The sequence below is a fragment of the Athene cunicularia genome (assembly GCF_003259725.1).
Source record: "Athene cunicularia isolate RWA chromosome 5 unlocalized genomic scaffold, athCun1 chr5_part2, whole genome shotgun sequence".
NCBI classification, from domain to species: domain Eukaryota; kingdom Metazoa; phylum Chordata; class Aves; order Strigiformes; family Strigidae; genus Athene; species Athene cunicularia.
Genome location: NW_020799102.1, coordinates 7,099,604 through 7,112,175, shown reverse-complemented (window position 1 = coordinate 7,112,175; position 12,572 = coordinate 7,099,604). Strand labels below are relative to the sequence as shown.

At 41.0% G+C, this 12,572-nt stretch overlaps 1 protein-coding gene across 50 annotated transcripts in view; it reads left to right on the top strand.

Moving 5' to 3' along the window:
* TNNT3 (troponin T3, fast skeletal type) overlaps positions 1-12,572 on the top strand; it is a 31,335-nt gene that overhangs the window by 8,475 nt on the left and 10,288 nt on the right. For 3 of the 50 annotated variants that reach the window (XM_026850514.1, XM_026850520.1, XM_026850513.1), the window contains 7 exons: positions 968-985; positions 2,637-2,651; positions 4,944-4,958; positions 7,486-7,497; positions 8,702-8,713; positions 9,137-9,154; positions 9,482-9,508. In XM_026850514.1, the coding sequence (XP_026706315.1) occupies positions 968-985; positions 2,637-2,651; positions 4,944-4,958; positions 7,486-7,497; positions 8,702-8,713; positions 9,137-9,154; positions 9,482-9,508 (117 nt within the window). Of the gene's footprint in view, positions 1-99; positions 112-967; positions 986-2,636; positions 2,652-3,575; positions 3,588-4,943; positions 4,959-7,485; positions 7,498-8,701; positions 8,714-9,136; positions 9,155-9,481; positions 9,509-12,572 lie in introns of all 50 variants that reach the window. The other 47 variants (XM_026850556.1, XM_026850565.1, XM_026850552.1 and 44 more) reach the window with 42 other exon arrangements.

Sequence of the window (12,572 nt, the reverse complement as noted above, 5' to 3'; positions counted from 1 at the left end):
CCAGGCCTTAGCTCACCCCAATACCAGTTTTTAACAGTTTTCTGTTTTCATTTTCCTGCTTGCTGTTGCTTCTTGTTCCATGACACTTGCCACCTGAAGCTCAGGAAGAAGGTATGTGACATGGCTTCTGCTTTCTTTCTCTCTCAGCATGGAGAAAGAATGTGTGTGGAGAAATCCAGAGCAAATGGTTCATACCCAGTGGCTGGGAGCCAGTCCCAAGCCACAGACATCAATGCAATGATGGACATTGATGTCACTTATTGAGCTGGTAGGAAATCAAGACTGGTTTTTTGTTTAAAAAACCAAGCCAAACCATTTATATATATATAAAATAAATGACATGCATATGTAAGAAACAATATATATATTTTATATAGATTTGTATATATATATACATAGAAACAAACATTTGTTTCGGTCTACCTTTTTTACTGAATTGCTTGACTTTTTTTTTGTCACAACAGTGTCAAGTCCCCTCCTTTCTCTCTAAAAGCTTAAATTTCTAAAAGGGAGGGGGACACCCTGCAGAGTTTAGATCCATCTGTTGAAATTCCATAAGGAATTTCTTTGAAATTTCAAAAAATTGGTAAATGTTGGTGAAAACTTTTTGCTATTTTAGAAATAGGTTTGTAACAAAAGAAATTCAGGAGTTTTGGTTAAAAATTCACCAAAAGTCAATTTTAGGAAATTATATCCAGCTCTAATAAAGAATAAAGTATTGGATGCCTTTTTTAATGTGGTTTTCATTTGCGGTTATATTCCCATATTTCAGTAACATTTATAACCCCATAATATGCCCATAAAAATGTTATTTTTAATTCTGTCTCACCCTGTAATTCCATCATTGTGTATTCTTACCCATAATGGCCTGGGAGCTTGGCAAACCTCAAGAATGTTCCAATAAGATATCTCTTGTTTTAATTTTCTCCTCCCATTCCCTTTGCTGTGTGACGTTTCCCACCCACAGAAGAGGTTCAAGAAGAAGGTATGTGAAACAGCTTCTCAGCCCCCCTCTTTCCCGCAGCAGGGCTCAGTGATGATGTGCGCCTCAGTTTTGCAAGGTGGTATAAGAAAGCAAGAGGCAAAAGAAAGGTGCTGGGACAAACGATCTGCAGGCAGAGGACTTTTCTTGTCTCTTGCACAAGTTTCACTGAGAGTGCCCCATATCCTTGAGTATCTGTGCGGGCACCTCTGTTCTGGTTTCGGGGAGGGAGCAGCATGCATAATGCAGATACCATCCCTTCATCCAAGGCACAGCAGGCTCCAAGGCTGATTTTTAACCCCGGGTGTTTGTAAGGCCTGCCATGGAATAAATGGGGTCTGGACAGAAAGGTTTCTATCACATGTCAACTGGTTTCTCCTATGTAGCTTGGCAGATAATGATCAGATGGATTTTGAAATCAAAATCCATCTGTGGTAAGGTATGTGTGTAGCCATATGTTACATAGTACATATTCTATAATATGTAATATTATATATAGTATATGGTATATATTACACATGTATAGATTGTAATATATCATATTATATATAATATAAATAATAATACTGCAGAATGAAGATCTTATTAATTAGATCGATGTAGACACTGGCCAGTGACCCCAGCTGGCTGCCCACATTGCACACAGCATTTGCAAGGTGGGACAGGCAGGGCAGAAGAGGGGCTGGAACAGAAACCCACCCTTTGCAATGGAGAGGTTTGAGATGTGGTGCTCCAGGTACAAGGAGCCAAAGGGTGTGTTGGTTCCTCATTTGCAAAGCTTTGTGCTATAGACATATTTGAAACAAGAGCAAACCCACTTACAATGCCATGGGAGACCAGCTCTGAGTGGTTTGCAGGGGTTTTATAGCATCCAGGTCCCAAAGGTTTTACATTTCTTGTGCCTGTGCGTGCTTTGGTTGCCTGTCTCCATTTCATCTCCTTCTCTGTTCCACTATTTCATACCCCCTGTGTTTTTTTAGACCCCCCTGTTGCATTCACACACTCTTTAGTCTAACTGCTCTCGTTTTCCATCACATTGCTCTTGCTCCCCGCCATGTCCCACCTGACAAAGCTCATGAAGCAGGTATGTGCCATCGCCTCCTGAATTGCTCCCCTCCATCTCCTTGGTGGTGGTGAGGGATCCAAGGGTAGTGCGAGAGGAGCAGGACACAGTTACTTTGCCTTATCACTTCTGTTGTCTTTGCTTTCCACCTCTCCTCCATGAGCGGCTCTGCTGGTGGCTAACACATGGGAATGGTCTTGGTGCGAGTTCCGACAGGTGTTGGCTCTGTAGTAACCCAGCCTCTGCCCCTCCTGCCATGTGCAGAGCTTGCCAGAAAGCCCATCGGGGCAATGGCAGGAGGCTGTTTCTCTAAAACTGGAATTAGAAAGAAATTTCAGCATGTATTTGAGCTTGCTGTGAGATTTTCCCTCTGATATGTTTTTGTCTCTTCCCTTCACATGGTGAAGTTGTTTCCCAACCACACATGCCTCAAATTCCTTCCCCACCTGGCCATTAGTGCATTCTTTACTGGTATAAAACTTGTCCCTCTGGCTTAACAGAGTTTTTAGCCTGTATAGTATCAGCCCATGTAATAATGTGTTTCTCCGAATGTTCCTTTGCATCCTGTCCTGTGGCTCTTCCCACCTAAAGAAGCTCAGGAGGAAGGTATGTGACATGACGCCTGAATTCCCACCTTTCCGAGTAAGCTCTGGTTTAGCCAGTAAGCCATAAGATGGTAAAAAGAAGCAGGAGTTAAAACCAGGCATATTAATATAGAATAAAGCTTGCCACCATTTTGGTTTTTGTACTCTCTTCCTTCATGTTCTGTCTTGACACTGAATGCACTGGCAATGCTATGTGGTAATTGTTGCATGAAAAAAAAAGTAAGAAAACTGCTGGGAAATGTAAACCTCTTAAAAGGATGAAGGTTGAAAAGCCTTCACTCTAAGACTGGTTGGGTCTCCCTGGGAGGCTTATTTTGGACCATTCAGGGTGGGTCAGGTCTCTGGATGATGTGCAGATGTGCCTGTGAGCGCTGTGGAGAGGATTTGCCCTCCTTCACCTGGCTGGTGTTCTTACAATAGCCTTTCCACATGCCCCTTTTTCACCTTAAACCCTGTCGTACAGAGCAACTGGTGACAATTTTGATGCTTTAGCTTTGCAAATGTTTAAAGATTATTTTCTCCTTCATGCAATGGAGTTTCTAGACCACTGTCTCACAGTAGCGTGTGCAGACACGTGCCACCAAAAACCTGCTGGCCTCAGGTTGTAAATGCCCTTGGGCGAGCGTCAGGGTGGTGAAGCAGTGTGATGCTCCAGGCTGCATGCAGGGCTGCAGGAATGTGCATATAAGTCAAAATGTCATCTGATACAGCCACTTAAATCAGCTTTATGCTTTTAATATCTCAGACCATTTGTACTCTTACTTCTAGTAGTGCTTTTCAGATCCATATTAATTTCATTTACTTGCCATATATTCTCAGGCTTTCCCTCCCCCTCCATTTTGTACGAGTGAAAAGTTGTTCTGATGGTTCTAATGCTCTTGTCTTCCTTTGCATTTTGCTCTGTGACTCTTCCCACCCGCTAAAGCTCATGAGGAAGGTATGTGCCATGACTTGTGAATTCCTCTATTTCTGTCTGGAGCAGTAACGCGTGCAGGAATTCTGGAGGTGGTTGAAGAGGAGAGGATGCAAAAATATCTCTCTGCGCGCTCACTGATGGTTGCTTCGCTCTCGTTCTCGTAGGATGAGAGGCGTGATGAGTAACAAGTACTAACTGCTGTTTTGAAAACAATGCCTGAAGCATGGGCTGGGCATTGCTTACATATTCCCCAGCACTTCGATGGCTGGATACCAGTTGGTATGGGGATAGTGTTCCCAAAATAATTCCAGCACCGGGGCTGGAGGCGGAACAGCCGTGCCCTCTGTCAATGCTATGCCCCTCAGTCCCACGTACCTTTTCCTCCTGTCCCCCCACCCGGCACTGTGCAGAGACAAAACTCACTTTTGCAGCAATGTCTGCTGCTGTGGCGAGACTCGAGACTCGCATCTGGAGTCATGAGCCACACGGGGCACCACGTCACACCTAGTGTTCTGTTGTGTTAAGGACTGGACCGAGAGGCATCGTTTTGGTTGCAGCGTATTTGCAGAAAATGCTAATTCAGAGAAAAGATCTAGTTGCATGTTTCTTTCATAACCATTGGTATTTTTCTGGGTTAATATGCATTATGCAAAAATGGGGGTAGCAAGCTTGCATTTTTGCTAGATTTTATAATGTGGATTAAAGTCCAGATCTGGTAAGCAATCGGTGTGATTAGCAAAATAGTAAGCCATGCTTATTACAGCTTGCCAGCCCAACCACTTTACCTTTCAGTTGCCCTTCTGCGTCCCCCCCTCTGCATGCCCAGCCAGGCTTTCCTTGAATAATTTACCTTGCAGGTTGGAAAGCAGTGATGTGCTCGTACTTACCTTCTCACGTCGGTGTGCGGTCCTACACACCCGTGGTGAAATCCTGGGCACTGAGGAAATCAATGCCAGCTCCTTCCAGCCCATTGATTTCCGCAGAGGCTGGGATTTCTATGCACATGAATAAGAACAGGTTGTTCTATACCCTTTCTGCATATTCAGACCATGAATGTAATGAACTAGATTTAAAAACAAGTAAATATTTTTTTCAACCAAAGGCTACCAATGGCACTTGATTTATAACATTATGAAGATGTGTTAGTCATCGGCATCTTTTATATCCCAACACCCCCTGTCCTTCCTCTCCGTGATTTTCTAATTGACAGCCATATGTACCCTCTATTTCTCTTTTAATCTTATTAATGGTTTTTATCCCTTTAACCCCTCCACCCTGGCTAAAAAAAGTGTAAGGGTTTTTTAATCATCCTCTGTTTCTTGCTCTAATTCTCTTATCTTTCTTTGCATCTCCTTCCCTGCTACTTCCCTCTTAAAGAAGTCCATGAACCAGGTATGTGACTTCTGAATTCCTCTGCGTCAATGTGAAGGGTTATTGTGTGCTGGAAATTCAGTTGCACTTGGCAATTTCACAATTGGGTCATGTTCTGAATTGGGACAAAATGGAAACTTTTCAAACAAACAACAACAACAACAAAAAGGAGGAATGCCTTGTTTGGCAGCTATTGAAATGATTTTTTTTTTAATTTAGTTGCAACAAAACATTTCATTCCAACATTTATTTTTTCCCCTCTTTCCTCTATGGAAGATTTCCAAATTTTGAAATGAAAATTCTATTTTAGATGCTACTGAAGCACTGACTTTATGGATAATGTGGGGTATATATAGTGTAATGCAAGAACAAATCTGGATTGAGAGATTGTCACAAGGCAAAAAATGAAAAGATTTCGTTCTAGAGATGTTAATATCTATGCAATCTTCTAAGGTTGTGAAACTTTTTATATTTTTTAACCAAAATCTTAGATGAATCCACATGAGTTTTGTAATATTTTAATTGAAACTATGATTTCTGTTGCAAAATTATAACAGTAACTCTAATATTATACTCAGGAATTCAAAGATGGTGGAAGGAAACAGATAAAAATGAAATATTAATGATAAACTGTAACTTGCAGCTTCCTTACACCTTCCACCAGAAATAATTTCCTCTGCTCTGTGATGTGTAATAATGAGGATAAGAGCTAACTGTTGCATGAAAAATGTAATAACATTTTTGTAAACAAATATCTCTGTGTATAAGCTGTAATAATAGCCACTGACTGGACCCAGAGCCATCCTCACACTGTGTATGGGAACGTTATAATGTTTATTATCTGGAAAAGCTGAAACTGAACTTGCTGCCTCTTCTAAACTGTCTGTGAAAATGATTCTGTGCCATTTCGAGTAGCATTATTAAAGCAGTCACATCTCAGCAGCTGCCCATCCCAGCTATTTCACGCTGCTGTCCACAGAGGGAGACCAGCCCCTTAGTTTAGACGAGAATCAGTACTTTTGCCAGGGTTGAAGCGAGCGAGGTGAAAGCTCTCTGATTGATTTTTGCATGACATAACACTTCAACATTCATCTGTGTGCTGCTTCTCATTTCCCTCCTGTTCTCACCGCTTCTTGTTTCGTGTCCTTCTCTTCTCCTTTTAACCATATTCATTCTGGTCTGTTATCTGCTCCTAAGGGTTTTCTGACCTTGGTTAACACAAGTTAAAGGTCACTGCTACCATCTTAGCTGCTTTGCCTGCCTCTGTACCTCTTTTCTCTGGTATTTATTGAACTGCTACCCACTACTTGAGTGTTGGTCTTGAGCATACATATGAGCTTGGAATCTGTGCAAAACACCAGGTATTAATGTCATCTGATTAACGAGAAAGCCATACCTACAGCCTCCCCATATTTTCTTTTCCTCCTGTAACATCAAGCATAATAAAAAGGAAATTTTATTAAAAAGATGTAAATACAACTTTTATGCCAGGGGGAGGCTGTCCCAGCTTTTCATATCACTGATCATTTAGTTTCTCCGTTATTAATGCTGTATTTGTCTAACACATCTTGTAAGTCAGAGCTTTGATCTGCACAGAGTTGTTGCTCTAATTCCTTTATTTTTCTTTGCTGACACATTCCACCTAACCAAGTGCATGTGTGCGACATCTAAATTCCTACATATTAATCTGAAGCATTCCTGTACGTAGAAATTTGAAGATGTTGAAGAAAACCAGAGTCATGAAGAATCAATCCATTCTTAAGATTCCCCTAAATTTATTTTCCCTGTAGGAGAGTATAATTATTGTTTGTATCTGAAGAATCATCTTCTAAGAAGCTTAGAAGAAACATGTGGTGCCCCTGAAAACTTTTAGGGCTATGACTACACCACAGCCAGGGCAGAGAGCGGGTACCTGAGCTGCAGAAACACAAGCTGCTTTCACTTGCAGGCATCGCCTGCAGCAGGATCCTGGCACACAGGCTCAGGTGGCTTCTACTCCTTTTCAGGAGAGACAAGCCCTGTGTAGACTCGAATATTTTCCGTTCTGCACAGCGAAGCCCCAAACCTGCCAGAAGAGGTTCTTAGATGGTGGAGCTCCAGATGCAAACACAGAGATACCCCCAGAGCAATACTTGACGCAGCAGCTGCTCTGATAGTGAAAGGGCATGTGCACAGCTGAAACGTAGGTTACACTGCACATTTGTAAAACTCTCTTCTTGTGTATGTTTCCTTTCAAATTTAAGGATCGCCAGTGTTACTACCATTGACCACCGTTTATATATTTGCATGATTTAAACCGTGGCAATTCATCAACGTTCAAATTCCCTTTATCTTCCATTTCTATAGCATCCCTCCCTGTCTACTTCACACCCCACTGTAATTACTCTCTTCTTCCACTTATTAACTCTGTCCCTATAACCTAATCTGCAAACAATACTTCAACCCAGTCTTACCAAAGTTTGAGGTGATCCCCTCCTGAATAACTTATTTCTAATTGTTTTATCTTCCTTTCCTATGTTTTTCCCCTGACACTTCCTACTAAATGAAGCCCCCCCTCCAGGTATGTGATTTAACTTCTAAACTCCCCAGTGTCTGCCTGCTGGGACGGTGTGTGTGGGAAGTGAATACAAGGTGACAGGAGATAACCTATCTGTTAATGATAGCTTGTAACTTGCATGCCTTTGGGGTGGTTGTTTTTTTACTTTAATATTATTTTTCCTCAGTGAAGTGTAATCATCGGTAAGGAGGAAACTTACCTGTTGCATGAAAATTTTATTAAATACTAGGGGAACACATATACTATTGTGAAAGAGTAGCGCAGCAAAAAGTGTCCTTGTGGAACGGGTCAAATTCTGCACTGTGATATGAGAATGAATGTTTCTTTCTACAGGGAAAACTTTGTTTCAAATCCTTGGGCAGAATTTGACCCATTGACTGTACACAGGGAATATAAGTACTGTGAGATTTTGCATTATTTTTATGCCTGCTTTACAAAATATTTGGTGGTGTGTGTATGGCTGAAAAGCAAAATCTGCCCTGCAAATCTGCATTGCTGATTGATTCTTGCTTTGCCAAAAAAACCCAGAAGAATGAAATGTAGAACTGCACAGACTTTTAACGAACCTTTTCTTCCTATGAAGTAACCCATTTGTAATTCTACATTGCAAATGGGTGTGAAGAACAGCAGTAGATTTATACAGACATCAAAGTTGTCTGCAAGGAAGAAAATGGCCTGAGTCATAGATCTAGAAAAAAACCCAAGCTCCTTTGGAAGTTAGCTGAACGTTGATGCTGAGTTACAGCAGGTATTTCAGTAGGTTTCCAAAGCACGCTGTGTTTATTTCCAATGACTGAAATACTGCTGTAGAAAAGGATGGATCCAATAGCGCTGTGAGAGTGCAGACTATGTTCATGTGCATATTTCAGATCAAGGTAAACCTTGGTACACTGTGCTGTCCTCTTGTGCTTTATGTCATACGATGCTCAGAATTTTTTTTTAAGCACTGCACTATTATTTTAAATGTCTGTTTCACCTGACCGAATTCTTCTCCTGTCCTGTGACCTCTGTTTATATGCTATTTCCAATGTAATTAATGTACTTTACCTCAGGTTTACTTCTTAATTTCGTTCCCTTCTCCCGTCTTCCTCTTCGCCCATCCTCCCCTTCGGCTCAAAAGCTCATTTGGTGTGTAAAATAACAGGTTTCTCGTTCTCATTCTCTTATTTTCCATCGCATCTTGTTCCATGACACTTCACACCTGAAGTTCATGAGCCAGGTATGTGACATGACTTCTGATTTACTCCACCTAGTTGCAACACAAGAGCGTGTGTGTGTGTGTGAGAACAGGAGTCCTGGGCTGATAGAAGAGAACAAAACAAGAGAAACAAATATTAACCATAATGATCACTTGCAGCCCTTTTCTCCTTTAATCTCCACGCTTACTACTACTTTAAACTTACAGCATCTTTAACTCCTGACAGCCTTTCCAGATACTTTTTCTCCCTGCCTTAATTCACTAATTCCTTCTTTTTTTTTTTTTTTTTTTTTTTTTTTTTTTTTTTTTTTTTTTTTTTTTTTTTTTCTCCCTTCATGCATTCCCTGGTCTCTTTCTCAGGCTTTCAAGAGGTTTAAACATCTGTTCTGTTTCTTTTTTCTTTTTCCTGTCTTTCCATCACTGCTTGCACCATGACACCAGCAGAGGAGACCCATGAAGAAGGTATGTGATGCACTTACAGGTTCTCAACCTTTTTCTCTTTCAGTGCTGGGGAAACAGTGTTAAAAACACTGCCCGTGTTCAAGAGCAAAGAGAGCATGGGAGGGAAACGGTCTCTGGATGGCTTTGGATGAATATGGAGAAAAGGGCCATATGTTTGCCTAAGCTAATCACTAAAAAGGTGGTTTTTCTTCTTGTTTGATCTCCAGAGAGTCCGAGGTTCCCAGCATAGCAGGGAGGGAGTGGGGACAGTTGTTCTTAGGAGAACAGTGCTGATTGTGGATTAACTACTATGCTTCTTCTCTTTTGCTTTTATCCTTCAACCTACAGCTGATGAAGAAGGCGGATACTATGATGGTAGCTTGGTGTTGTCTTAGGACAACAAAGTCATCTTTCTAGCATCTCACTCTTTTTTTTCTGTATTTGTTTTTGTTCCTTGCTTGATTTGAAACCCAGGAACTGGGCCAAAACATCTCTGCCGCAAAGAATCGCTCACTGTGCATATCCAGTCACCCTTGGGGGGTCACTGTTGTACTGAGAATCCTGTACATCCTCATTACTACAGTAGATGGTCAAAGTCAAGCTCCAGAAGCTTGCTCTGGACTTGCCTTTTAGCTAGACCCTGTTGTCATAGCTCTCATCAGCAAACCTTCTCTATCCCCCCCAAAATCAGAAAAGTATCTCTTAAATCACAGTGGCATGCTTGAAAATGGAGCTGAGCCCTGCATAGATGTGCCTTCCTCACACAGCCTTACAAGGTCATGGTCTCCAGGCCTGAATCTACAGATATTTAAACTTCTGCTGCAGCCATGCACGTACAATTGTGCTAAACGTCAAGCATGTGAATAAATTTATTCAGACAGGTGGGGCAGGACACAGGTTTAAGATAGTGTGTTCATAATATTTGGTGGAGTGGGTGCTGGAGCACATGAGTGGGGACAAGACTCATGTGAAAGGTCCAAATCTAAATGTATGCAGGGTCAGCTTTGCCCTTGTATGAGGGCAAGATAGCTCAGGCTCCTTGGGCAAAATTCAGAACAAGTGTAAATGTATAAAAAGACTCTCATGGACTTTTACAGGCCTTTGAACTTGTGTTCCGACTGCCCCAAGCCCTAGAACACCTGGCCAGCTGTTTCAAAAGATAAAGCCCAACACCACTTGAAACCACTCTGCATTTTCTGTTTCCTTGTTTTGTTTTGCTTTTGTAGATTTTTTTGTTTGTTTCATTTTCTTGCTCCCTTTGCAGGTTTTTTTTCTTTAGGGAAATGTCCTGAGGACCTTTCTGACCCTCTTTCTCTCCTCCTTTTTCTCTTTCTTTCCTTTTAATAGCATATTGACTTTTTTCTTTTTTCTTTTTTCTTTTTTTTTTTTCCCAAGGACACACCATGAGTTAGATATGTTGCCTCTGAGAAGTGGGATTAAGGGTTGTTTTTTAGGGATTTCTGAATGAAGTAAAGGCAGTTCAGATGGATTCACAGAGAGGGGGAGCAGTGTGTGAATATCTCATAGGTTGAGCAGGAGAAAGCAAGATTGTATTTATGGTGGTGTGTATTCTTCCCACGTTAACCCTTTTGGAAACCAGAAACTCAGAGAGTCGCTAATCACCAGGGCAGTGAACTTGGATTTCCAGTGGCTCTTGCCTTCTTTTGGCAGGGTTATATACGGGGATTTTGTCACAGCCTCATGGTTCATGGGCAGAATGACCAGAAACTCAGTCAAAATCCACCACAGGAACAGGAATTTGCTATGACAATTCCTGCTTGTCAACAAATTTTGGCCCAGTTCCTTGACCCGGTGTCTTGAAAGAAGGGGCATTTCAAAATAGATCACATTCCTGGGCTGGTTTTGGTGCATAAGGTATGGACCAGTGCTGGGTCATGCACTGCAAAGGACAGACTTATTACTGTTTGTTTTTTAATAAAGGCTCCTATTACTTTGTTATCCCCTTTTCTGGTTTTCTGGAGGTACCTTTAAATATTCTAACTACGATTTCTTATTTCAAGAGCAACTAATCTTCATTTTTATTTTTACAATTGTTTGTTGATTTAATTAAGTTTAAAGTGCTGATTTGGTGGCAGCTGAAACCAAATACACACTGCTATTGACAAACAGGTGTCCATCCTGGCAACAACCCTCAACAAACAAAACCAGTCGTTTCCTGTCTACTTTTTTTTTTTTTTTTTTCCCCACCCCTCTCTCTGAAGTGTTACTAACTGGCAGCTTTAAGCTAAACAGGAATGTTTCTGAAAATTATGTCATGAGGGAAGGGAATCTGCTGTGAATAACATCCCTGATGGACTGGTTAATTGTGACTTTTCCTCTCTTTAGCTAAAAAACCCAGTTTGACTAATGTGTTAAGAAGCTCACTGGCTATTTGAAAAGCAAAACCATAAAAAAAATAATTGGAGAAATATAGAAGAACACTGTTGGCTAATGGTATTTTCCTTCAGCACCAATTCATGGCTTCCTTTATACATGTGCTCTAAAACACTTTTCTAATTACATGCAGTTTATTTTATTAGCATTATTCTAGCATCTAGAGGCCTTAATTCATATATGTTTTGGTAAGCAGTACACTTGCAGTAAACAAGAAAAGCCTACCCCCCAAAAATTTTGTTACTGAAATTGGTATGAGAAAGTGGGAAAGGAAAGGTTGGTTTCTGATCTATTTTACACATCTATAATGGCTTTTCTCTTACTTATCTCAATAACCCATTTCCAGTCACTTCGATTTTTTATTATCCAACATCCTTGCAACTGATGTCTTCACTAAATACTTTCCAGTATCAGTTTTTGCTATTTTTTTCCTCTTATACTATTTTATTTTAGCCTACTCTCTTCCATTTGCTATTCCCAATTTCCCCCATTAGTCCCAAAATAGCTGGATGCAAATAAGCATTTGAAAAAATACAGTATTTTTGCTTTCTGTATCATGATATGGATAGCAGGGTTCATGCACCCACTCCCAAGGGAGGTTGGTTTTACTTTTATTTTACAAATCTGGGTTTTTACACCAGATTCAATAGGCTGTGAGCTTTTTACCTCAGCTTCTCCCAGTGAACCAACACAGGGAGAGTCTTGTACTGCAGAATCCAGCAGCATCTCTGAAAGTTCAAATGTAGTGTGTGGTTATGAAAGTCAACCTGGGTCCCTGTGAGACTGGGTTTAATTTACTTCTGTTTGTGAGAATAACAGTGCTGAACTTACTGGCATTACACTGGAGTTAATAACTGAAGTTTTAAAAGCATAGCAGGGAGGGGAATTGATCACAAGCACAAATGTTAAGAAAGTAACTCGTAAGGCAGCACATTTCTGAGAGCCAGGAAAAGGTCACTTGTTGGAGGGGAATGCTTCTGACTGCCAAAGGGCCCAAGCTGGCAGCCTCTGTGATGGCATGGCCTATCAGGGCATTTTACCTCTC